Here is a 27,379-nt window from a genome sequence, read left to right on the forward strand (position 1 = left end):
CTCCATTTATTTGTAGGCATGATATTCTCCTAAAATCATAGATGCAGTGACTGATAAACGTTGACATCTACTTCACACTTACTTTTACACCTGGGCAGGGCGTTGCTCCACTGCCCATTGGCCTGGCAGGTAGATTTCACAGCCCCATGTAGAACATATCCAGTATTGCAGACAAAACGCACAACGTCATTTAAGTTGAACTGGTTTCCTTGGGTCATACCATAAGTAGGGTTGCCAGGATGACCACATGTGATGGCTGGGAAAACAAAAGGAGGAAAAAAATCATCGTTACATACAGTAATTGTCGAGCAGTTTCGTGAAATCTGATTTCATCTGATCTGTTTATTATAAAACACTTTAATAATGTGATGCCACCACAACAACAAAGCTGTAAAGACACTGCGCTGAATGTAGATTAATGACAGGAGGCTGCATGTAGGATCATAAAAGAGTACTGTATTAGCAGTGTATTATTTTGGAATTATCTCCATCTTTGTAAATGTTACGGTTAAAAAAAAAAATTAGCCAAAGGCATTTTTTTTAAAATGTAATTTATGCAGGTGCTTGTGCAGGAGTCTGCTGTAAAAATGTTCTCTAACAGGAATTAATTGGTGATCAGTACCAGAAGGCTTGGATCTAATCACACTAAATTGGCAGTCGGTATCGGCCATAAAGTAGCCTAATAAGAGCATCCCTCGGTAATCTATGTCTGCACTTATTACAAATCATTGACCAGAAAGACATTCATTTGAAAAAAAAGCTGAGATATTATTTGTTGTTAGCTAAGTAGCTTACCAATATTGGCAATAGAAAATGATCTCATGCCCTTCTCTGATCAAGAAGAAGAAGAAAAAGAATCAGCCTTATTGATAGTATATATATTTTTACATACACACACTGAATTCATCTTCTGCATTTGACCCGTCCTTAGTTGAACACACAAATTAAATGCAGTGAAACACACACAGGAGCAGTGGGCAGCATCAAGCGCGGGGGGCATACTGGGGTGGTTAAGTGCCTTGCTCAAGGGCACAGCAGCCAGCTAATGGAGGAGGGGGTGGCATTTATCACTCCACCACACCCAAACTTTTCCTGCTGTCCGGTAGGGGAATCGAACTGGTGACCCTCCGATCACAAGCCGCTTTTCCAACCTCGAGACCACGGCTGCCCCCACTAAGCAGTTTAGAAGTCTTAAGTGGTGTTAGTGATAACAGTTCTCTGTGGGTACTTACGGACACAGACAGGAGTGCGTCCCGACCAGCGGTGATCCTGTTCACAGATTCGCACTGACACCCCGATAAGGCGAAAACCTGGGTTACACTGATACACTACACTGCCTCGATAGTTATAATTCTCCCCAATGATCTGTCCGTTCACTATGGGCTCCGGGGTGCCACAGTGGCCAGCTGTGGATGAACAAAGAGGCAAACATTTAACGTCAGACATAGGTGGTGTGAATAATTTTTGAAGAAAAACTGCAGGACTTGACTAAAGTTGGAATCATTTGGTGGTGCTGAAGTTCTCACCTAAACACTGGACTTGTGTTCCGCTCCAAAGTCCATTGGACATACACTCTCGTACCCGAGAGCCCACCAAGGTGTATCCTGTGTTGCAGGAGAAAATGGCAGTGGCGCCATACACGGTGAGTGTTCCAATCTTGTTGCCATTTGGTGGAGTCCCAAGGTCCCCACAGGAGATGACTGAAACAAGAATACAATATTGCGTATTAGAAATGAACCATATTGTCAAAGTATGATCAACAATATCCACCTGTTCTGTTTGGGTTTTGTTAAGTTTTCATTTACTTTGTTTTGGTTAGAGATTTGTGCCTATTTAGTTATGTTCTTTTGTTAATATCACAGTGGAATAAGATACGTTTGGATGCATTTATTTTTCATGCTTGACAAATGACTTTGTTCTGGCAGAGGATTTTCCATTTCTTAGTGCAAATGAGGGAGTTAACTGTTGGAAAATTAAACCATGAATTGGCAGTTTACACTTACTCTCACAGACTGGGCGTGGGTCTGGGTAGTTCCAAGTGCTGTTGGCCTGGCAGCGAATGACCCTTTGACCCTTGTAGTAGTATCCCGGGTCACATATGAGCATCATTATAGCATCATATTGGTTTTGAGTTCCATAGATCAGCCTCCATCTCCCATGTTCCACAGCAGAGTGGCCGATGTCGGGGCAGGTTACAGCTGGAAGGTCAGAGGGTAAACAAACATTATTAACTCGAATACCCACTGGGGTCTAGAGCTGCTTTTAATAACGAACCTGTCAAGAATATTTGGAGCTCATTGTGGGTAGCACGGTATAATTATTTGTTTAGCTTAGAGAAATACTCACGAACACATCTGGGCGGAGCTTCAATAGGGCTCCACCTCCCAGATTCCTGACAGATGACTGAGGTGGTGACAGGTCCTGAAAGCCGAAATCCAGGATTGCATTGGTATGTTGCCCTGGCTCCCAGAGAGAAGTCCTGACCCACAATGCTGCCATTGACCGGAGGCACTGGCATCCCACAGGACATAACTAGAAGTGAAGGAAGGTAAGCCGAAAAAGATGGTTAGTTAAAATGGAAGCACAGGTAGCAGAGTATATTTTAATAACCATCTGTGTATGCAGAGCGCCCAGCTTACAATAGGCTTCCTGCATGTGGGGTAAACATTAGCTTGTGCTGGCATCTGCACAACAGTAAACAATCAAGTCTAGAGAGAGCACATGCAATTCATGTGGAGATTACACCCTGTGCAGACTTGACCAGACATTGAATGACTGTCCTGCTGCTCTCAGTTTTCGCTTTGGCTGATACTGTGAATAAGTCTTGTTGAAAATGAGACTCTGGAAGTAGAGCTTTTAGGATTTCATGCTTTTGTGATGGAATACAAAAGAAAATCTGAACACAAACAAATGGAATGCTCACTGAAATTGGAAATCAATAAGGATGGTTCAACAGCATCACAGCTTTGTAAAATCCAAAATGGCATTTTGTATTGTTTGACAAAAGCAGTAGATACATTTACCTCAATGGCTGTTTCTTCGTTTGTCCTATTTGCTTTGTTTATTTTCAAATATCAATACTTTCAAACACTGATTATGTGTCAGCCTCAAGTAAAATTAGATAATTACTGTTGTTAAAATTAGCACAGGGACATGCAAATACCTGTGATTGTAACCCATAAGAATGACATATCAAACAATTCAGTTCAGGTAAACCTAATATTTATTAATCTGATGAAGTGTTTTCTTCAAAGCAAATCTGAGGCATGGTGAAGTGAGCTTCCTTGAAGCACACCTAAGGCTGAGGAGCTGTTGGTGATGGCACACTGTCAGCTGAAATCACACTTTGATCCAAAGCGAATGCACTCAGTGATAGTGTTTTCAGTCAACTTAAATCAAAATGACTGAACGTACAAAACACGTTTGCTATAAAAATGTCTTCTTTGACTCAGCATGCCAGTTAAGCTTCGAGTGTTAAAATCTTGTTTTCTTTTCACAGTTTTAAGGCTCATTTCATCACTTTTGAGAAGTGGGACTAAATGCTGAATGAGCTCAGTCACAATGATAGGAAACGTGACGAAATGTAACTTAATTGAAATTCTTGTATGTCTTGATTTGCATGAGCAATGTGAAATGATCCCACCCCAGCTAATTTTACCAAGCTGATTGTCTCACCCAAATTAAGAGCATGAGGACAATCTGTGAGATTTCTGTGTCTGCATTTGTTTTCAACAACTTCCAACCTCCTCAACCCGCTGCTGTTATTGGGCCCTCACCTTGGCAAAGTGGCACTGGTGCATTCCACTGGTAGATTCCCTGTGCAGTCCGGGTGCATGTGGCACTGCTCTGACCAATAAGACGAAAGCCCTGATCACAGCTGAAACGCAGTGTGCTGCCCAGCTTAGTCCCCATCAGACTGTGCACTGAGCCATTCACAGGGTTGGTTGGAGGGCTGCAGTAGGCCGCTATGAAAAAATAAAAGAAACAGGTGAATACATAAATATGCATAGCAGTAATATTGAGTGAAACAGATATAAAACCCCAATAATGATGCAAAATGATGAAAGTTGTTGTTGGGGAGGTGAAGGATTAATGTTCCTTCAATAGCTCAGAGTCCCTGATCTGTTTTGCATTTGTCTTCTACGCCTGCCGTGGTAAAGTAGGATATGTATTAATACAAGCACTACAATGCAATCTCTTTAAGGCAAAAACAGCAGACTAGAGACAAGAAAAATTGATTAAAGGAAACTAATGTTCTATAAAGCGTAACAGGAGTTTGTCAGCGGCAGTAGAGGAGGATCATAAAAGTGATGGATACATAATAACACGAACAAAGTATCTGTTTTTGTTTGTTGGCTAAATTAGAGGCTGTAATAATAGTTTATCATCTCAAATGGCAACAGCAACAGGTCCATGGTTCCAGAAGAAAGTGGAATAAATTGCATTTTGCAGCTCTCATAATAACATGACACATCGGCTGGTGAATTTAATATATATATATATATATATATATATATATATAATATATATATTATATATATATATACATATATTGTTGATATGTTTAAGAAAACACTGTGACACAACAGAACGTGGCTATTTACACAGAAAATTGTAATCACTGTGGGGAGAGAATTGGATGGAAGTGGACCATGGATATAACAATAAGGCATATTATCCATCACACTTAATCACTGTGACCACTTTACAGTCCTTTAAAAATGCAAATTTCAACTCAAACCACTCACATGTGGCTATGGCTATGGACTCTCTTTCAAGTCAGTGGGACTTTATACAACCACACAATCCGATAAAACTCCCTGACAGTGTACGGTAAAAACTTAAAGTCGTGTCAGTGGCATGAAATATGTATTCAGAATTTATGAGATGTTGCTGTCTCACACAAATTGTTCCAGAGAGACAGAGAGTGTGAGACTTTTTCAAGTGAGCTTCATGGCACTGAAGAGATAAAAACAGACTTCATGTGGAATTAGTGACTGAGATTCACTAAGAAAGATGTTACATTCCTTAGCTCATGATACGCAGTAGGTGTACTTCAGACTTTGCTTATTTAATGGAGCAAAACACTGTCCCCTGTTTGTTCACTCCACAATCATCAGAGGATGAATTCTCACTAGTGTCCCCCTTGACGGTTCCATGGGTAAGGAAAAGCCAACTGCTTAAAATCAATAATATTTAATATGCCAGTTGAGCTGCTGTATGTTCGTTGGCGAGGCCTTCTCCTGTCAGCCACGGTGACTGGCGGCTCCTCAGTTCAATTCTTCACTTCTATCTGTGTCTAACTCATTTGCCACTCTTTCTGTGTTCTTCGTTGCTTCCCCCTTCTCTGCCTGTTATAGTATGGAGCTTGTCTTATTGCAATCATCCCCGCAGCTCAGAGGAATCACACTTACATTGGCAGGTGACTGGATTGGAATAGATAATAGAGAGAAGGTGAAAGGAGGAGGGAGGGAGATGGTGATACAGACAAAGAGAGGGACATGCAAGCGTATGCAATTACGTCTAAATGACGTGATAGAGAAATCGATGGAGAAAAAGAATAGAAAACGGAGATGGAGAGTTGATAGAGGAGATATCTGCGAGCTGGAGATGGAAAATTGGCCCACAGAGACAAAAGATGAATTGATGAAGAACACAGCCGAATACATGGATCTGCCTGCGCCATCTGTTTCTTCCTCCCCACCAAGGTACTACAGAAGGAAACTCCATATTGACCATGGCAACTTGTGGGTTCTCAACCATCACATTCTGTCACTTAGCTTGCTTTGACAAAATCCATCAGGGCTAAGAAAACAAAAAAGAGAGGCAACAGAAAGGAAAAGTGCAGAGAAACGACAGAACATCCGGCTGGGGAGATAGAGAGCTCCACTGAGGGGAGGAGAGAGACGATTAGTCAATCTGGGTGAGTGGTGTTGATACAGAACGGAGGGAGCCTTTTAAATATTTACACAGTCATAATTCACAGCGAGTTATGCAGGTGTCGTATACCAACAGATCTTTCATAGGAGCAGGACAAAACAGAAGAATAATAAGCGATACAAGAAACAGCGTTTACTAATTCCCAGTCCTGTGTTGCACAGCGAGGAGCGCTGCAGATGCCAGCCGCCCCCGTTAGGTTGTCATGGAGATGGGTCATATTTCTAGCTATTTCAGCTGCAGCTGCCAGCCCAGATCTTGGAGTTGTTGACACAGTAAGCCAAAGGCACCTCTGATGAGATCGAAGGTACAACAGTGTCCAGGAGCAACAAAGCCAAACATCAGTTTCTTCAGTCAATTCTAAATGGACCACTGAAATCACATTTTATATATATAGAAAAAGCCTGTGACTTCAGGCCGTCTGGTCTTGACTCACCTGAGTAGCGTATGCGGAAGCCTTTGTGGCTGGTGGTATGATCGAAGGACCAGTGCAGGTACACTTTGTTACTGGAGCTGGTGATGCTCAGTGGACTGGAATAGTTACCACTGAGTGTAATCAGGAGGGGGCTCTGTCTGGATGGACCTGGGTTGACAGAGTCAGAGAGAGAAGACAATTTTTATAGGAAACTCATCTTAAAACATCTCATTAATTTGTGCAATAGAGTAAGAATTCCACTACTTTCATGTAAACCACCAACTGCGATAGGTCTTAAAAGTAATGTCTTTTGTTCCATCATTTACACAATTTCACATCTGAAGTAGAAAAAAAATTGCACAGCACTTTTCTTGTAAATGCAAGTCAACAGAACAGAGAACATAATTTATAAAAGGTCTGAATTTTGAAATGAATATCATTTTCCCTAAGTCCTGGCTTTTGATGGATTGTACATTTTGTTATACACTTGAGCTAAAATCAAAATGTCAGTCAAAAATTGGCTCAGCTGCTAATTGCAAGAAAAATAGAGATTTCTTTCTAAATTGACTTGGCAGCTCCAAGGTTAGCGAATATCTGTTCCCCTCCACTCGGCAGCAGATAAAAAGCGCTAATCAGGAACAGTAGTGTGAACAACCGCCATTTTCAGAGCACCCTGGCAGAGTTGCTGACTGTGCCTCTGATCACATGCAAATGTACGAGACAGATGTAGATGTTCTCTCATCATGAAAGGGAGCTTGTCTGGGATTTTCTAGTAGTATATGAAGAGAGCTTTGAGCCGTCTGGCTGAAATTTATCAACATTTGTGAATTTGAAAGTGGAGAGAGGTGTCACAGGGGCATATGGTCAATAGACTACTGACTAGTCCATGTAGTGGGCATCACCCAGAACAGGAGTGAAACAGGATGCCCAGTTAAACTCTTCTTGATAAATAAAAGGTCCAAAATATGTTCAGTTACAGTGACTCACCGTCAAAGATCTCAAGCTCATCAAACTGACGGCTGGTCTGGAAGTGCTCGATGGTGAAGGTGATGTTGTAGCCAGGTTCCACTTTGACCACCCAGGAGCAGGACTCAAAGTGGGGGAAACCGCTGCCTGGTGACTGGCTCATGATGACACCCGTGGAGGCAGTCAGCACCTCATTCATGGGACAAGTCACTGACAAAAGACATTAAGTCAGAGAAAATGAAAAAAAAAAAAAAAAGAATTAATTTGAATTATAGATATAACAGTTTGCTGTATTGCTGTTGTGCATTGGTTTCATAATCACACATAATTTCTAATGGCCTATTCTTTATAGTGAATTTAATTTGTCTTGAAGCACAAATTGGATTGGTTAAATCCATATGGTTGTTGGAGGGCAACTCAATGTGACTAAAAGCATAGCTAAGCTAATTGTCATTCTGGTCCCAGTGCAATGGCAACAACAAAGCTGTCCCCGCTAAGCCAGTCCAGGAAACGGCTTATATATTATATAACATTACACATTTGCCATGAGCATATTTAATGTTTGCACATTGTCAGTACGTGACACATGTGATGCTACCTTGGCGGCTTACACTCACATCTGCCTACAAGCCAGTCTGCTGTGGCACGTCTGGGAAAGACCACATCCACCCCCCCCCCCCCCATCACATCCCCCACCTTCTGTCACTGGTATTCTTGTGGGACATCATTTGACATTTTCCAGCGGTTTCAGTCTATATTATCAAATATTACACAGCATTCCTGCCTGCTGTGTTTATGTTGCAAAGCCAAGGTAACCTCTTCATCTGCCAGATCTGTCTGCATACACAGTGGAACCCCCAAAAAGCAAGCTGCAGCATGAAAGGATACCAATTCTGCAATGATGACACAATTCAATTTCCTACATGTTTTTCCCTTTCTATTTTATTCACTACTCACCTAAAGGGGCTGGCAAGTGCAAAATAACTCTTTACACAGCAGAGAAAAATATACATTTGTTTATCTTGTTTGCTTGCTATTGCTTTCGTAGATAAATGAGATTCCATAAACCTACATAAAGTATATGTTCTCTCTAGTGAAGTTAACTGCTTTCGACTGTATATCACAAAGAACCCCGAGGGCCTACTTTCGCATGCATAATAGTTTGAACTGTATTAATGTTAAAGCCATGCTGGAGCTCAACCCAGCCCTTTATTGAGAGCCTTACGGTTAACAAAAGACCATTTGAAACTCACAGAAAAACCATATGTTTACCTCATTAAATACCAGCCAGAGGCTGTACTTACAATCAAAGCAGAAATCATGGAAAAACATCATAACATGCTGTGAACATGATTAAAAACCACTTCAAAGCGCATGTGACCACATACTTTTTGAAGGATATACATTTTTTGACTGAATGTGTTTGTCAACCAAGTGTGGCAGAAAATTTAGCCAGAGGAATAATGCCCCAGTTGTGTGCTGTGATTTCAATACCTGAGCCTGTTTTGCCTCGGGGTGAGGCGGCACTGGCACTTACAGGTCCTTCATTAAAGTGGTGAAATACTGAATGCTGTGAATCACATCCCAGCAGCACCAATGCTCTGTGGGACAATGTATCAGGATATACACCTGTTTTTGTGTATGTGGATGGGCTGCGTGTTTTTATATTAACACACTGTTGTGTTTATGTCTCTTGGCTCATTCCACCTGGTCTCTGTGTGTGTGTTGGGGAAGAGATTATTAAATCCACAGGAAAAAAATATGGCGGGAAGCCTGGGCTAAACAGTATTTTCAAGTATTTCTTAGCATTTGTTTTACCTTGCCTGGCGAGTCAGCTAGGTGGGGTTTATTGCCTCAGGAAATCCGAGATAATGTCAGGTAAGCTGTCACTCACAGACAGGCATGTTTAAAAGAAACATGCTCTTGTCAGATACTTTTACCTCAACTTTCACTGTACTGGACTTGTCTGCAAATCCCAACCAAATGTTTCACACAAGGAGGATAAAACACTAAATATCTGAAAATGTTGTTTAGTAAGGATCAATAAACTGTATTTTCTGTGATTTTTTTTCTGCCTTTATCAAATAGTGCTGGCATTGAGGGGAGAGAAAAACAGGGAATAACATGCAACAACTGGATTAAAACCCTTATCTTACCAGGGTGCACTCCCCCAAAACAGCAGTTGTTTCTCAGTGAGATATTGTGGATGCCACAGTAACCTAAAGTAGTTGGAAAACAAAGCTACTGTAGTCACTCAGAACACTGAGAGATTTTGCAAATGGGCATGAGCCTTAAATTGAGGATTAAATTAGTTGCTGTTTGAGAGAAACATCAGAGAGAATTTCTGCAGCATGTGCAATGGTACAAACTACAATAATGTACCATCACGCTGCATATGATTTAGAAATTAGAAATCTAAGCACTTGTGGCATCTAACTTTGGATGTAGCAGTGACAGCAATGTATTCTCACCGCATATTCCAAGTCTGTGAAACCATTTACAGCCTCAAGCATCTGAGTGGATGTGAGTCTGAAGGCTTAAATCCATCTCTGATAGTGAAACCGATTGCACCTGGAAGCAGCATATAAAATCTAAGAGTGAAGTTCATTAAACAATCAATTCTCTGATGATGAGATGTGTGCTGTCAGTGACCTTTCACAAAGCTCCAACGTGTCTTCAAAACTGCTTTCAGCTAGTCTTGGAGCTGATGGGAGGAGACAGACAGCAGCTCTTATCTATAGGCTGTTACTTATTAAACTAATCCACTTTGAAATGAAGCATCACTCTGTTTGGCTGTAAACAAAAGGGTATTGGGGGACAAATGTGACAGCTGGAAAAAAGCAGCTTCAACACACAAGGTGAGATCAGCGCTGATATGGTTCAAAATGAAATTTCACTTTAATGAGACAAGGAATGGAATAAACTGCTAGCAGGAATGGCAATTCTGTTTGTGAATAAATTGTTCATGGTATGCAACAGCTTCCCGATGAGAGAGGGAAAAAAAAAACTGAGGCAGAAGGCTTATGTGCAGACAAGCACAAATGCGCACACGTCTGCATCCATACGTGTGCATTTTATGCACTCCGGTATGCGAGGACAGACGCACATGTTCATAAATCCCCAATGCATCAAGCTTGCAGTGCTGCAGTGCTGTTGAGATGCCTTTACTCATGTTGGTATTTAATTAGCATAAGCTGAGAAGCGATAAGGAGCTGATTGAAGGGGATGGGCCACAACATAAGCATTAGCATGGATCAGGACCTAACAACTCTGAGAAGTCACGGGTGACAATGGAAACGTGAAAAAAAGTGGGCAGCTGTAATCCATTCTTCGGGACTGAAAGAAGGCTGGGGACAAAGAAAAAAAAATCTACAAAACAAAAAGGGAGATGGAGAGAGAAAGGTGAGGGAGGCAAAAGGGGCTGAGTGGGATAAAGAGTGCCAGCTAGCTGGGAAACTAATGTGATGGGTGATTATGCAGGTTTTAACCAGAAATCTGTCGGGGGGATAAACACAGGGATTCTGAATCATCAGAGCTCTTTGTGTTTCATTAATGAATTCACGCAACACTTTGTACTGATGCTGATGCTTTGTGTGCATGATGTTGGAACTCCCTGCGGTCTCAGAAGACAGCAGATGTAGTTAAAGGTCCAATACAACCCATTTTAATCAAACAGCAAGCAAATCAAATACTGTACAAACCAACTGGCTGCTCCAATGACAAGAAATATGAGAGAGGTTAAGGCTTGTGACTATCTGTGTGTGTCTGTGGTGGTGGCTTTTGTTTATAGGCCTGTGATGGGAGAGATGGAAAGACGGAGAAAGACAGATCTGGGTACAGATAGACACCTGTATGTGACGATACAGTAGACTTTGTTATTGTGTTATGAAGCAGCCTGAGACAAGGACAAAAAGAGAAGGGGGGATAAAGGATAAGTGCCTTATGTAAGAACAGAAGTCTGACGCTATTGAGTCAGTGGAGGGAACTGGTGAGTGAGGGAGGGGAGGGGGGGTTGCAAACTGAGGGAATGCAGAGGATGGGAGGAGAGAGGATATTGGTGCCGAGGGGCAACACTGCAGAACCGGCTGTAGGCTCTGGTGCTTCTCTCTGGACGATCACAATGGCTACCTCCACTGCTGTGTAACCCAGACACACGCTACACCAGCGTGTGTTTATACAGTACATGTACGAGTGTGCTACTTAGCATGTGTGTGTGTGTGTGTGTGTGTATGGAGGGGGAGAGTGTGGGGGGGCAGCTGGACGTGCAGGGAGGGTTGTGCTTGTCAGAGCTAGAAGTGGTGATTTGATAGGTGCAGCTGCAGCCGGCATGTCCCCTGCATTTCAATGAGCTGCGCACTTCGTCTCTTCGCTGCCCTCCAACTACGTCCCTCCCTGTCTCTCTTTCTCGCCTTGCTTTTTAACTCCCGTCCTGCTCTCACTTACTCCTTCTGCCCATTTAGTTGTCCGTCCGTCTTTTCTACACCGGTTTTGAGTTTTCCTCAATCAGGGCTTCTGCAAGTTTCAACAAGTTCAAGGTGATCAGACATTTTAAAGGCCGGCAGAAACACTTTCAAGGATTCTGTTCATTTGGAGTAATCTAAAAGTGTTCCCTTCCTGTGTGTTTATCTTTGATGCCCTCTCTGCCCCATCAAATCTTCTGGTTTTCCTTCACACCAAAATAAGTTTGTTGTCTTCGTTCCTCTCTAATCTCAATTTCCTCACACTCAACTCGAGACTCCTTGAGCTTTTCTTTATTTTTCTTGATTCTGTGGCTCTTCTCTCCATCACCATCGTCTGTGTCTTTGCAGGTTGAGTAGCAGCTTGCAGGAATGAGGAGTATGATGGCACTTTTTGTTCCCAGTGTAATTTGTTTCTCAGTATAAGAGGAGCAGTTAACAGGCCGCACAAGTCATGAGCACAAGTGCACATACACAGCTTAAATGCACAGGAAGCTGCAAGTAAATGCATCAGACAGCCGTTTATAAAACAGCACATAGGTTTGTTTAGCTTAGAGAGGTAAAGTTGTGCACATGATGCTTTCAAAATTCAAACACAAGAACTCTGACATCAGTCCCATCTCATCTGCATCTCACTGGGTATCTTGGATACTTTGTTTCACATCTTCATTATTCGCCTATACATAACTACTATTCCCCCTTCCTCAACTCTTTTTTCTCTCTCATTTTTTACTTTATCTGCATATTTTTCCCTATTTCGGACTTCAAATTAATTGCATTTATCACATTTTTCCACTCTCCCTTATTCACCATTTAACCCACAGAGGGAGACCCAAAAAAAGATAACAGAGGAAAACAGAATCAAGATATCTTAAAGCAAGAGAATGAAAGTTACAGGTTTTATGCTATTTTGAAGCGGAGAGAAACAGGGACCCCTCTCTGCACCCAGTCTCTTGCCCAGAGGAAATGTATTGCACACAACATTCGGCATTATGGTGATGCAGTGAGTTGAACACTGCACTCACTGATTCCTCTGGGAGGACAATATCTCGGCACATTGAGAGCGCTACAACAGCCACCCTCAGCCTCATGGGAGCCGAGTATCATCCACAGAGATGGAAAGTGCTACCAAACTGATATGTAGCTGTGGCTCCGTGACTACAGGCAGAAAAAGCACCCATGGGACCCACAAATAAGGTGAAAATCAAACGAGTTTATGATTAGAGCAAAATGATATTGGCTACCTATAAGCATGCTGAAAATAAGCTCACAGAAAACCAAAACTGTGATTTATTTATGAAGTAATGTCTACTTTAGAGAACAAGCAGCTACTCGTTTTCTGCAAAGAGTACAGCACGTTAACATCTTTTAGCAACATTTAATAGCTGCAACTGTTGTTTCTGTGCTGGAACACGCTGCTACCGGTGTGTTTTGGACACCTGCGCATATGACAGCGTCATTTTCTTTTGATCAGCTGTGACTTGGCAGGCCTCAGAAAACCACTCACCATCACATGAGGGTGGAGGTCCCTCAAACTCCAAGTGTGTCCCCAACCGGCAGGTCAGGATGCTGTTTCCACTTAATTGGTAGCCTGGAAGACATCGGTAGCGCACGATATCACCTGAACAGACAGAGAAATGGAAGAGAGAGGTACAGTCAGTGACACTAGTATGATCCATGATCAGTTGTGTATCTTAGTAAAAGGAAAAGTTGAAACAATGGGAAAAGGTACCATGATAAAGCCCCACTAGGGATCCTATAGCCTTTGTGACCAATGAGTCCATAAGGTAAGCAAATAAACAGATAAGGAGAAATAATCTCCAGTCTTTTAAAGGAGACTGCACATGCTTTAAATCCCTCCGGCATTCAGATTTTTTTGTCATAATTATTCATTCATACTACTGCCTGAAAAATCCCTGGGTTATGTGGTTTGGGCGTGACTCAATGACATTCAGTACCACTGCCTTATGGGATGTGTAGCCAGTATCAGAGCTAGTGAACCTCAGGCAATGCAAACTGACAGTGGGATTATAAATGATACAATTTCACAAGTCAGTACGGGCCTGTGTCTAACACAGTCAGCAGTGTCAAGATAGCAGTGATTGTGTGTCTGAATGTGTGTGGATGTGTCTTTTTTTTTGTAACAGCATTTCCCACCTACCAATTTTAAATTCTTTACTTGCCATCAGGATCTCTGCATTAGGAATGATGGGGGGAGGCAGGCAGAACTGGAGCCTGTAAGCTTTATTAAAAGCATCAAAGACATGGAAAGAGTCAAACACAGAATATGTGCAAAACTGTGGTGAAAATAAGGATCAAGTAAGAGTGATTTACACACCTTGGTAGCTGATTCGAAACAGTCCACCCTTCTCTGTGTTACTACGGAAACGTATCAGCACCTGATTGGATGTGCTACTGGGCGGGTCGTTGGGCTCTCCATCAGTGAACACTCCAAGCTTCCTGGCTGTCTCCTGTGGACCATCCCTAAAGGCAAAATGGGTCACAGGTCAACTCTTACTTCAAATATAACAACACACAGGAGTACAGTGATGATAATTAACTGTGGGGACTTTTTGTCTGCAGCCTCTGCTCAAATGCTCATTCTGTCTCTAACCATGAAGTACCTCGAGGCTCTGTGACGCATATTTGTGAGAAAACCAAATAAAGCCACACGCCAGATTATTGTCAAGCAGCTTCCAGCAGCAGAGTATAACCAAGCTAGTCACTTCATCATACCCAAAGCAATTACTCTGGGCTGCTTTGGGTGATTATACTAAAATAAGGTAAAAATTACAGATAAGTGTGGAATGACAGGTCTGGATTGCACTGTTCCTGCTAACTGCCATCCAATGGGAGTGTCTCTGGAAGCTGTGGCCCAGCCTTGGCAGTCCCCTGGTGTGGCCATGGCCGATTAAGCCAGCTCCCAGATTCCTGCCACAACCATTCAGCTTAAAAACCATCTGTCTTTGGCTGTCAGACTGGGCATGGGAGATTACAAGCAGCTCTGGAAACGGCTGGCTAGGGACTGCTGCCTGACAGCACTCTGTCCAAGCCGCCATTACGGGGCCCATTTCCTTGGCTCAGTAGTTCAGTGGATAGATACACAGCAGTGGTAACTGGAAACTGGGGAAGATGATAGTCCCCATCTTGGCTCTACATGAGCTTTCTGGGAAAGATCAACACAGTGGGGGTGGTTTACAGAAGAGCAACAATATGATAGAAAGTGGACATTTTGACTCACTTTAGACATGTCAACTTAGTGACACAAGTATCTTCACAAAAATTTCTATATAAACATAGATGTCACCCCATGTCAATGTGGACTTTTCACGTGGTCGTCATGTTTCCAAGTTGGCTGGCAGTCAGATCTCTGGTCTCACTGACAGTTGGGACCTTTAGTGCTTGTCTCAGGGAGAGGGGATCAACTGGGACTGGCAACCATCATGCATGCAAAAATCCTGTCTTTGGTTGCACATATGGTGGGCCAACTCATGCATTATGGAGGTGATGAAAGGAAGCTTTACCCCTCGATATTCAGTCAGGCAAATACACCTACCACATGAATGTCCTGGCACTAAACACACAAAACAGGAGCACACACATACACACACTTCCACAAGCCAATACCTTCCCTCTGTCTCACTCTCACTTCTCTCATAAACACATATTTAAAGAGGTGCGAACTATAATCTGCCTAATGCTCCAATTGGTCCACCATGGATGATTGCCTTGGATACTGTATAAGTGCTGAGTGAGTTTATGTTACTTGACAGTTTCTACAAAAATTATTAAGATTATCCCTTACATTTGTACAGATAGAAAAAACAGGGTAAGTATGTGATGATTTTAAGAGAAATTAATCATTTCAGGGAGTGGGCAAGGAGGGAATGATGGACACAAAAAGAGCAACAAAGACATGAGAACAGAAAGCAACAAAGCCAGAACAGGGGTGAGCTTTCAATCTGCATTTTTTGCCACTGCAATGGATGATATAGATGAGGATACATGAGGTGGGAGGCCATACTGTACATGCTAGTTAGAAAACAAGCTGCAGAGTCATATAAAGAGAACAGCGAATGGAACGAGAGGAGGGGGCAGAAAAGCAGAGATTAGCAAAATTTGGAACCTGCTTCAGTTTTGTCAAGCAATGAATGCAAAAGAGGCGGTTATGGGGGGAAAAAAAGGTGGAGGAGTAACAGGTTGAAAAGTAGGAGTGGGTGACAGGGAGTTGAAAGAAGGTAGTGAAAGGAAAGGCAATGCAGAGGTGATGATAACGAGAAAATGGAATTACAAATAAATGAATAAACATCATTTCAATCACACAGGAAAACATGAAATACAACAACAATATTGCGTGTTAGTTTAAGTATTTCAGAAAAATATGTATGGTGAAAATATCACTTCAGTTGGCCCACAACAATTAACTTTATCTAATTTTTTTGATGGTAAAAAATATGTGCAGTATTTCATGAAAGGAATTTCCACATATCTGCAGCTTCTTCGAAAAAATCATGTCTTACCACACTGTGATGAAATCGTGAGGCCCATGAACCTGGAGCAGGGTGAAGTTGAGTTTGATGCCGAAGCCAGGAGCCACTGTGATCAGCCAGGAGCAGTCAGCTGAGCTTGGGTACTCCTCTGGGTAGCCCGGGGAGAAGATGGTCCCATTGTCTGATGTGATATTGCCGCCGCACGGCACTGAGAAAGGGAGTGAAAAGGGAGAATGAGAGGCAGAGCACATCAGTGGACCAGGAATGCAACAGGGCACACCCATAATTCAGCTGCAATCAGTGCAAAAGGGGGGATTTTCATCCCACTCTTCTTCTGCTTCCCTTCTCAGTTTCTCTTTCCCCTTCTCCTTTGCTCTTCGTCTAGTGCCCAGGCGCTTGTCTGAGCTAAAGATTAGCCAGTAAAGCCTGTTAGCAAGTGGGGGCTTGGATGGAGTGTTTTCCTAAGATAAGGCCTTGACGCTTTCCCATTGGGGGTGAAGGGAGAGAGTGTGAAGATGAGGCAAGGGGTTAGCGTGGACTGGGCTTTGGAGGTGTTTGTATATGTACAGTATGTGTGCGAGGAGTGGATACGCGCGTGTGTGCGTGTGTGTGTGTGTGTATGTGTGTGTGTGTGTGTGTGTGTGTGTGTATAAAAGGTTGAAATAGCATGTCGATGTCAGAAAAACACAGTTGCCCACACGCACATCTAAACTACCCTGGAGCCAGCCTCAAATCTAGAAATTTTAACCAGATTTCAAACACTCTTCAGAAACTGGGGAGGTTCTAACCATCTTAACAATTATGAAGCTTAACATTCCCGCTGGTGCCCTTAGAGAAACCTCATATTCACTGTGGTGGAGCAGGGAAAATCAGGAAGGAGTGGTAATCACTGTAGTGCAGGCATCTCAAGCAACCCAGAAAGGGAATTCAACTTAACAGCACAAGCTTGGATGCCTATGGGTTTACGATCATTCCTAAAGCAGAAATTGCATTTTTATTTTGTTTTGTTTTTTGCTTTTTTTAAAAATTCTTATTATTTTTTTTTTGATAGAGACAGACAAAGACAGACAGAACAGGGAAGAGAAAGAGGGAATGAAGCAAAAGGCCTGTGCCAGAATGGAGGTTAGGCTGCTACAGTAAGGACTCTATCAGGTGAGCCACTGAGGCTCCCTGAGATCACATGTTATATTTCTCTGTTTTTCTCTAAGGTTATGTAATGTTCTTGAAACACACCTCCCTGCTTCAGCCCTGTGGCTGATAGGCCACTCACCTGTTAAATGAGCTATCGATCAGAGCTACTTAAATGTTAAGTGTAAAGAGTGTGTTGTTGCTTGAAGCGTTAGCTGGGGACAGAAAACTTGAGACAGGGTTGGCGTTAAACACGCACACAACACACAGAAAGTCAGTAAAGCAGAGTAAACCATATAGAGATGCTGCATAGAAAATGGAAATGGACAGATAGCCGAGGTTAAGGGAAGATAGAAGTGAACACAAATGATAAGAAGAAAGAAGAAAGGGTGAGGCGCAACATACACAATGTGGTGATGCTAATGCAAAGACAAGTAGATATAGATTACTGCAATCTGATCAATATTATATTAACACACATATTAACTCATATTATATAAACACACACACACACAGTATAATTTTCTGAGCTAATAATCTTTCTTGAAAATTGAAAAGGCCTATACAAAAGAAAATAACTCCGCGAGAATAAACTGCATCTCAGCTCTCTCTGCCTTTTCACTCTGTTGCGCTCTCTCTCTCACTTACATTTATCTCCCTGCTCACCCATTCAAAGTTCTCGTGTCATGGCCATCACCTCCCTCTGTAATTTTACCTGCCTCACTGAATAATCGACAGCGAGAGCGTGAGAATGTGGGTCAAGGACGAGGCAAAGGAAAGAACACCCATTACTTTTCTTTTCAATTTAGCCCCTCTTTTATTCCTCTTTTATTTGTCTCCATTCCTCCTTAGCATAGTATTGATTTTCATTGAGGAGCGCTTTGCTTCATTAATGGGGATGATAATTCTTTTCGTTCAATTGCATTATTCATAATAGATAATCGTTATCACCATAGCCGCACTTGGCACAAATTATGTAATAGCTGAATATGGTCTAAACAGGAAGTTATCATGTTAACACCTCGGTACTTCTTTGCAGAGGCAGGATAGTCGGTCACTAGTTAGGAAGAATATTCAGCACTCAGGTGAATGAAATTATTAAATTAATTAATTAAAATTGTTTATTTTGCAGAATCCTGGGTTAATGAAAAATCTCTCATCACTTACCTTCGCAGCGAGGGAAAGGGTGATCCCAGTTGCGAGTGGTGCCATGCTCACAGGTGAGGATGGAATGTCCCATTAGCTGATAACCAGGCAGACACTCAAAGGAAATAGACTGGCCAACATTGAATCCGGCGCCAACCACCACCCCGTAGCGGAAAGGCTCTGGATCTGGACATTCCTGTAGCTCATAAGCTGAGGGAGAGAGAGATGATTTTAGTCCATTAGTATCACTGTTCATTTTCCAATAACGTTAGATGCTGCCAGTAACATAGTCAGTCACACAACAAATGAAAAAAATCTGAAAGCACTGTAAGTTTACAACATTAAGCAGCATATTTAAACATGTCTGTGCCCTTACATACTCATGTCAGTAAAGTAGATCAGGGAAGTTATTGCCACTAAGTGCCTGTTAGTTTAATGATCCCTGTGGCCACTTAATGTACAGATGATGACTGTTTCAGGGTCTTTGTTACTGCCTGAAGTAGGCAATCAATTTGCACAACCACCATGGATTCGCCTCAGCATATGAATGCCAGACTTGTAGACAACAAAGGTGTTATAGCAAAGCATCCTCTATTTTTATTTTCCAGCTTTAATTCCCTCATCTTTCTGTTGTTCTTCCTCCTTGTGCTCAACCTCCCACTCATTACTCCTCCTCCTCCTCCTCCTCCTCCTCCTCAGATAGGGGTTTTCAAAGGAAAAAAAAAATGTCAGAGGTGGGTTTGACTTGCGCCTGAGGAGTAGGATGCAGTCATCAGAAGTAGTGTGGGTAAATAATTTGCACCCCCCACCCCCACAACACCACCACTTCCCCCTTTGGATACAAAAGAAAAGCAGCCAGTGAGCCTTGAAGTGCCAGGATATAAATATGACTAAAGAAATTGATTTCTATGGATCACAGCATTCCTTTGTTGAAGATAACTCATGCAAATTCTGAAAAAGGGGGGTATTTGCAAATATAATGCTTGATTTATATGCTAATGTACACATAATTATGTAAATGCACAATGCTACCTTTCGATTTGCCGGCTCGTTTGTGGAATCATAAAATACAAACTTTGTGTGCCTGTTGCATTTGCAGACAAGGGCAATTTATTCCTTGCAGCCGCTCAGATATGAAGTGAGGCTTTTTATTGGCGCACCATGAAGAAATCTTTTAAGTGATCAACAGTTTTATATAGAGAGATTTATAGATCTGGGGAATTTACTAGCACTGTTGGACTGATTAGTCTGACAAAGTCTGTTCTCAGGCTAATTTAGAGATGTTATGGCCTTACACGTCATAGTGAAATGACACTAACAGTACATAAGTGAACACGAAGAAGGAGCAACTCCCAGAGATAATTATTTACTGTTACAAAACGTAATTAATTTCTGTGACTTTCACTCTTACGGTTACGTTGAAGGAAATAGCCCTGATACAATGGTAGATTTAGTTATATTACATGCACATCAGCTGAAACACATTTCAGTAACAGTAAAATTTGTGATTTGGAGCAGCCAAAAACTTCCAGTTATACTTAATTACTAGTTTGGTCAAGCTTTGCAGAGGAAAGTGATCATAATATTGATATTGTTTCACCTTTACAATTAGCAAAATTTCTTCTTGGCAATTATTCTCATTATCATAAATATATAAATAAACCTAGGCTATTTTCATCTGTGACAGTCCTAAGGATGATCTCTTACCCTGGTACTCAAATCTGAACCCTGGTTTGTTCTGTGAATGATCACTATGGAAGTATACTGTGGTCTCATGGGAGGTGGTGAGAAGAGAAGGGGGAATATCCTGGCCGCTGAATCGGCCAATCACTGCACTTGTATCAAGGGGCCCATTGCGTATCTCAAGGAAATCGTGGTTGGCCTCGGTGGAGAAGTTGAGGAACTGCATGTGGGCTCCTGGGAAAAGAAGAAAGAGGAAACGTAGCAAAAAAGGCTGGTAGGAAATTGATAAAAGAAAGGCCCCCTTCCCCCTAAACACTACTAATGCACCCCTTCACAGGCTCTCTGATACAAATCTAAAAACTTTAACCATACTTATTTACAAATGCTCATGTTGCTATGTCAAAATCCAGCCCGACAAGTTGTAAAATTAAAGGTTCTTGAGTACTTAAAATGCCAAAGTGTGTCATTCTATAAGAGCCTCTTCATGATGCTCACCATAACCAACTGGCAGGTAGATTCTCCACGTGCAGTCACTGTTGCTGGGGTAGTTGCCAGGGAATCCAGGACTCAGTATCATGCCCTCCATCTCCTCTCGGATTCCACCACATTGAGCTGGCACAGGGCAAACAGAGCGTATAATTAGCATCTGCAAACAGTGATACTCCCAGATTAAAACAACATTAGAAACACAACCCAATACAACTCTTTGTGTAGTGGGAGTGGGATTCTTGAGGAACTGTAGTGCTAGCAGAAAATACTTGATGCCTTAATACAGTATGAGAAATGATATAATGTGTGATATAATGATAGTTTATTTAGTTATTGGCATTTAGTCATTTTGAATTTAAATACCAAAGCTTGTAAAGCTAAATTTAGATATGAAAAACTAAAAATTCTGAACCCCAACCCAGTCTTTTAGGTGTCTGTCGCATTGGTTGAAGAGACAAGTTTTAAGAGAGGTTTAACTGCACTTCAATCTATTCTTAGAAAAATGCACTTACACAAGCACATTACTCTCGACCCTTACCCTCTGACAGCACTTAATGTCTCCTTTTTCAAGCAAATCAGTGTAGTTCACTGTGGTTTCATAGCAATGCTAAAATTGATGGTAAAGAACAAATTAAATTAACTGCAAAAATGACCAAAATGTCACTACCCTTTCAAAAGGAAAATGTTATCACACTATTAAAAAACTTTTCATTTTCTATCAAGGTGCCATATACTGTATCTTTTTCTGCTTTCCATCCTTCTCCTTTCATCATAAACCACTGAAGGATAAATGTAAACGTCCTCACTGAAATTGAGGACTTTGACTCAAAAGAGCTGGATGAAAAAGGTGAAATTTAAAAACATGGTGTGGAGTAAAAGCGATGATGAGATTAAGATGAAAAGAGAAAAAGATCCTAACACCAAAATAAATAAAAAAAAGATGAAAGGGTGCTAAAACCAATGGTAAAAGAATTAGCTGACTAATGGAGAAAAAAGAAAGGCTGAACTGCTGGCAAGGAGGGGAAAAAAAAGCAAGCCCAGTGATGAAGACATAAGCCAGAGGAGGGAGAACCCACACAGAGAAACTCAGACTGTTGTGTCATTTTGTTTCTATAAGGAATACGTGAGGGGTTAAATGTTATCCTGTAGCAGCACTAAATGCCCAAGGTAATCAGGAAACTGCTGATGCCTGTGAACACGATGAATCGTCCCTCTACTTCAACCAATCACCGTCTGTGATGGAACTAATTAGGCAATCGTTGGTTGTTCCAATAAGTGGAACCCGTTTGTCAAGGCACTCTCACTCTGGTAGAGGGACTTGAGGTGCAAAATGGAGAACGCCGTTTCATTCAGTGCATGCGCTCAGCTTTCGAGGGAGAAACTTCATTACAAAATCCATTTTAAAAGTGCAAATGCTCTCATAGATTCAAACCAAAACACAAACCAACGAAATATAACCTTTGCTTCTTTGTTTACATTTCCTTATTTCCTCATTTTCTGACGGATTCAAGATGTCTCTCAGATAAAGTGTTTCTGTGTGTGAGCTATCAAACAGTACTGGAAAGCTGAAACATATAGTACGGCGTAATATTATATCAAATTGTGCTTTCTTTCAAAGGTTGAAGTACTTTTGCACACTTCACAATTTGTGAGGAAAAGAAAGAGTTTTTACCTATGCAGAGAGGAGGTGGGTAGTTCCATCGTCTGACAGTTCCAGGCATACAGGTGATATGTGAGTTCCCCTGCAAGGAGCACCCATGCATCGATGTGCGCGTGTGCACACACACACAGACACACACACACACACACACACACAAAGACAAAAGGTCCATCAAAAAAGAGGAAAATAACTCATTTGTTCTCCCCACTGTCACTCATCTGCTGCTCCGATTATTTGAACCTGCTGCCTGTCTCAACATGGCTTCATGTGCCGACTAAATGACTAAATCCATCCAAAGTGACAGGGAATAACAGAGAGGGAGCCTCTCAGGCATATTAAAGTCATCACGCTTATTTCTGCACCGCCAAAACAAGCAACAGTGCATTTCTTTGAAATATTTTCAAAGTATTAATATTAACTCTGCTTTAATATGAGAAATTTGACAAAGACATAAAAATCACAGCACCAACTGTTATATAATATTGTGAAATTTCCCAGGTTGGGATTAATAAAGGATATCTATCTATAAGGCAGTGGAAAGAGAGTCTGAAGTGGACACCAAGACAACATGCTGGTGAAGGACTGCGACTGTAATGGCTAATGATGACTTCAGATGTTTCCAATCTTGAGCTTTTTAACTTCCTCTTCAAGTTGTGTACCTGCTGCCTAAATTTATTTCTGATGTACCAGTTGATGATCACAGAGAGCTACAAAGTCACGGAACACAAGTGCAACCCTGGTACAGTGGGGGACTGGATGTCAGTACTTTAACAGTATGGCCGATGTAACTTGAAACAAAACTTGATTCTGCACCTAATGTTGACTATAATTTTAGTGACTTCATTTATATCTGAGTACATTTACAAACTTCTACAGGATAATGCCTGTTATGCAAATACTCAGAGAAAAGCAATATTCTGATCATTTACATGATTGCAAGTAGGAAGCATAACTTAAAACTTCCCGAAATAAGCCACAATATTATTTGATTATCCAGAGGAAATAATCAAAAGAAATCTATTTCTGTTAAAATCTGCAGCTATGAAGCCTCACCAAAACTCTTCATCACAGTTATTGGACCAAAGTTTATTACAATTAAAAAATGCAAAGCAAAACCAGTTGAAAAGAAGAGAGTAACGGGAGCCAAATTTAATATTGCTCAGTGGGAACAGCGAGTGAGAACTGGTGGAACACTAAGTTCTGATGGATTCGTGTAGTGCAGAGTGGAGATGGAACATTCAAATACAATTAGTCTGAACTACTGCATCCAGTGTGTTCCACAGATGTCACCATCTGTCTCCTGGAGCCCAGATGACTACAGTGGAAGCACTGCAGGGTGTGCAGAATACAGTCACTGTCAGTAACTGGGAGGCTGTTTTTGAGTTTATAGCACCACATCCTATAAATTATAGACAGCAGATGGAAGATACCTGTCCTGATCCTGCCTTTGGGCTATACACATTGAACACCTTGAGGAGAAAACTGTCATGCATCATAACATCCACACACAGAGATGAAATTGGAACAATCAGTCCTTAATCTATAAGAACACTGAGCTCAGTGCATACATAATTCAGTTACAGGAAAAGACATGCAAATAAGGCAAATCCATTCCATTACTGGTGTATATTAATGCTAAACTCAGAGTACTCCTTAATCACATTAACGTAATCAGAGCATACAGTTCACCGGTGCTGAAAAATGAACAGATAACTTGTAAATAAACTTCTTGAGTGAACTAAAAATTGCGGCTGCATTATCCAGTCCATCCAGTCTAGCCCAGTTTATTTTCTCTGACATTTTGCTTTATCCACTACTGCAAGATGTGATCACCGCTTGTGAAGATAACAGAAGAAAAGAAAAAAACGGACAGTAGTGACACTTAAAGAAGCAAGAAAAGGATAAATGTCAGTGAGGTTTCATGGCCATTTATGGGTGAACCATATCTGAAGCTAGGAGATTTTACCTGTAGAGTGTATCCAGGTTCACATTGGAAAGACACCACATTGTTCATCTGAAGACGCTCCCCAACCTTGATGCCGTTCATAGGAACCACAGGCTCTGGACAGTTGGTCAGAGACACAGCTGAAGGGAAAAAGAATAGACAAAAAACATCAGATACAGAAAAATAAAAGATGGGTTTAAAAATGACAAATTACAATGCAAAATGTGACCAAATATTGCAGGAGAGACACCAAAAATGGGGAGAAAACCTCCAGTCAGATGAGAAATACACTCAGTTGATACTTCAAATCAAGTGGTATGAATTTTCTTTTGTTTTTTTCACTTACTTTTGTATTCCAGCCTGAATCCAGCTGCAGACACACTAATATCAGAGAAAAAGTGGAGGTAGAGTTGGTTGGAGGTGCTGTTGAGGAGAGCTGGAACGGTGGTGCCTTGGGGAGAAGATTAATAGAGAAGTTTAGCAATACTATCTGCTGCACAGACCAACCACAACTAACTGTAAAATATCTGAGAAGGTTTTTTTCTTTTCTTTTGTTATTACTGATTTAAGAGTGTGTGTGTGCTTGTGCATGCATGCAGCAAAAATGTAGGCAAGAGCAATTGTTTATAGGAGCATTGGGATATTTGGGGAAACAGATGCATAATAGTGTGACCTACTAACTTTTAACAAGACAAAAACAGAGGCATTTGTTCTTTCCAATGTATGGATATGTAATCAGCTGTAAATAAAACTGGAAAAAAAAAACATCACACAATAAAATCATGTTCCACTGTGTGACCTGAAATTGGTTGTTTAGTAACTCAAATTTGCCTGGCATTTCTCTTTCATCTCTTTACTTCAGGGTACATCCAACATTTACTTTTGGTCTGGTTCCAAGCACAAACAAAAGGAGAATTCCCTGATGCTGTATCCTCACTATGAGGGAAGTAACACAAATACTGTAAACAAACATTCATTTGAACTCTGCACAAAAAAATAAAAGGTAACCTTTGTACAGATGTACTAAGATTTTACCAAGGGAAGTTCAAAATTTCCCATGACTACACTGGCTGCCTTAATGTACTCCAAATTTCATTTAGCAATGTTACAATGCCAACTGTGCCAAATGAGCTCCCCCCTCCCCGCCCCCGCTATTTAATACGAGTTGGTTAACAAATTCAGTATGTTTTCCAGGTCATACGCTGCACTGTGAAAACCAATTAGGTTTATTTGACTGTGCTTTTGGCAGGTAGCTGTAGATGAGTGACACACGCAAGGAAATAAATGCACACATGCAAACACATATATACAGCAATACCTGAGAAGCTGCCGAGCATAGTGTCAGTGTTGTCTCCTCCGTCAAACACCTCCAGCGAGTCCCAGTTCTGCTCTGTGACAAAGCTGATTACCTGGATCTGAGGCAGGGAAGAGTAAGGAATTTTAAAAAAAAAAGCAGAGCAGAGCAATGCGAGTAGGGTCAAGGCTTTGTGTGTGCAGGGAAATCAAAATGGAGATTGCAGGGTTGAAGATCGACAAATGCGAAAATAAAAAAGTGAAAAACTAAAGAGTGTGACCATTCAGCTCATAACTACCATCATTTTCAAAATTAGCAGCATTCTTAGCCCTGACGCAGGGTGCAAACGACACCTGACCATCCTCTTCTCTCTCCTCAAACACTGTTTCACACAATCAAAGAGATTAGTGTTCCTTGATTTCCTCACATAACTACAGATTTTTTTTGGTGAAAAAAATGAAATGATCAAAGCCATGAGGAATCTCACAACAAACTTAAGTTCAGAATTCTCAACAGAGCAGCTGCAGAGAGCTTCAGATATTCTTCAAGGAAAGGAAGACTGAGAACTGTCTTCAAACTGTTCAGAAAAAAAGATAGCACGGACTGTAAGAATTCTCCATTCTTATGTGCCTAAACTATGGATTTTAAAACTTATGTTGCTGTTGAAAGGAAGTGGTATGGCTTACTCCTAATATGTCAAAATGCCAGAGGGCTTACAAATGAAAGTGAATGTATAAAAGGCTCTACACTGTGCCATCTCTTATATCTTTGTTCTCCGTCTTCAGCTAATTCATCACGTAATGCTGAAGAAATTCATCTATGTCTTCTGCGTTGTATGACTCCCCCTCCGCATTCTTTCACTCTCTCCAAGTCTCCCTTTCTGTTTCCTCTCACATCAATTGCATGGCCCTCTCCTCTGCCTCTGATGGTTATAGATCGGATACGAGCCAATTAAAGGGCCGGCAGGGGCTCTGCTGCATCCCGGGGAGACGACGTAGATCACAGATTGATCTTTCATTAGGGGGGCTGTGGCAAATGTGCCGGCGAGGCACCTCGTTCCTTTAAGTTCTCTTCTGGATCGTGACACTCCAATCTAATGTGTCTCTGCTAGCTGGTAGAGGGAGAACAACGCTAAGAAACAGGGTGACAGTGAGAGAGAGAACTGAGGTGGATTAGGAATAGTAGGGATGAGGAGGATTCAGACATAACAACAGAGAGGTAGTACAGCACAGCCAATGATCCATTTCGAATAGGGAAGTGTGTGTGGGTGTGTGATGGGGGGCCCAAAATGAGCAAACTTTTAAAAGGACTATCAAACTATACTGTTGTCAGTCAGGTTTGGATATGTTCCATTGTCATGCTGCTTGCATTTCAGAGGGTGTGCACTCAGATTTCTGTTCTTCTTCTTAGCTTATTTCACTTAAAAACTACTGTGATGCTATTGTGCTGTGCAGCATGTTAAGTGTGCCCGTGGGCCATCTTGTGTATTTGACCTGCAAGGACAGTCAGCTGAGGTAGAGGAGCTAATAGCTGAGGGACTGCTCTGAGGTCATTAGCCACAGAGGCTGAAGCATAAAGCCTAAAAACTTTCCATCAGGCTGATCCACAGAGACCTCGCACAGGTTCCTGGTGGAGTTCCATCACACATGCATCAAAGAGTAAGAATATGCATACTGAATTAGCTCCCAAGAAAGAAAAGTTAAGCAATTGAAGAAGCAATTATATACAAATTTATTTCAGGTTGTGCAATCTTACGTTTCTGGTATAGT

The 27,379-nt window shown here is 41.6% G+C and overlaps 1 protein-coding gene across 1 annotated transcript in view; it reads right to left on the reverse strand.

The window, feature by feature from the left end:
* csmd2 (CUB and Sushi multiple domains 2) overlaps window positions 1–27,379 on the reverse strand; it is a 254,062-nt gene that overhangs the window by 22,261 nt on the left and 204,422 nt on the right. Inside the window, exons 40-58 of the mRNA XM_046417596.1 lie at window positions 25,635–25,731; window positions 24,663–24,767; window positions 24,338–24,456; window positions 22,384–22,453; window positions 20,718–20,834; window positions 20,247–20,456; window positions 18,561–18,749; window positions 16,296–16,473; window positions 14,114–14,259; window positions 13,937–14,017; window positions 13,283–13,396; window positions 7,340–7,528; window positions 6,374–6,520; window positions 3,777–3,965; window positions 2,347–2,532; window positions 2,004–2,198; window positions 1,527–1,700; window positions 1,233–1,406; window positions 83–256 (exon numbers count right to left, since the gene is read on the reverse strand). Of these exons, the coding sequence (XP_046273552.1) occupies window positions 83–256; window positions 1,233–1,406; window positions 1,527–1,700; window positions 2,004–2,198; window positions 2,347–2,532; window positions 3,777–3,965; window positions 6,374–6,520; window positions 7,340–7,528; window positions 13,283–13,396; window positions 13,937–14,017; window positions 14,114–14,259; window positions 16,296–16,473; window positions 18,561–18,749; window positions 20,247–20,456; window positions 20,718–20,834; window positions 22,384–22,453; window positions 24,338–24,456; window positions 24,663–24,767; window positions 25,635–25,731 (2,854 nt within the window). The remainder of the gene's footprint in view (window positions 1–82; window positions 257–1,232; window positions 1,407–1,526; window positions 1,701–2,003; window positions 2,199–2,346; window positions 2,533–3,776; window positions 3,966–6,373; window positions 6,521–7,339; window positions 7,529–13,282; window positions 13,397–13,936; window positions 14,018–14,113; window positions 14,260–16,295; window positions 16,474–18,560; window positions 18,750–20,246; window positions 20,457–20,717; window positions 20,835–22,383; window positions 22,454–24,337; window positions 24,457–24,662; window positions 24,768–25,634; window positions 25,732–27,379) is intronic.

This window comes from Scatophagus argus, chromosome 17, assembly GCF_020382885.2.
Source record: "Scatophagus argus isolate fScaArg1 chromosome 17, fScaArg1.pri, whole genome shotgun sequence".
NCBI lineage: Eukaryota > Metazoa > Chordata > Actinopteri > Scatophagidae > Scatophagus > Scatophagus argus.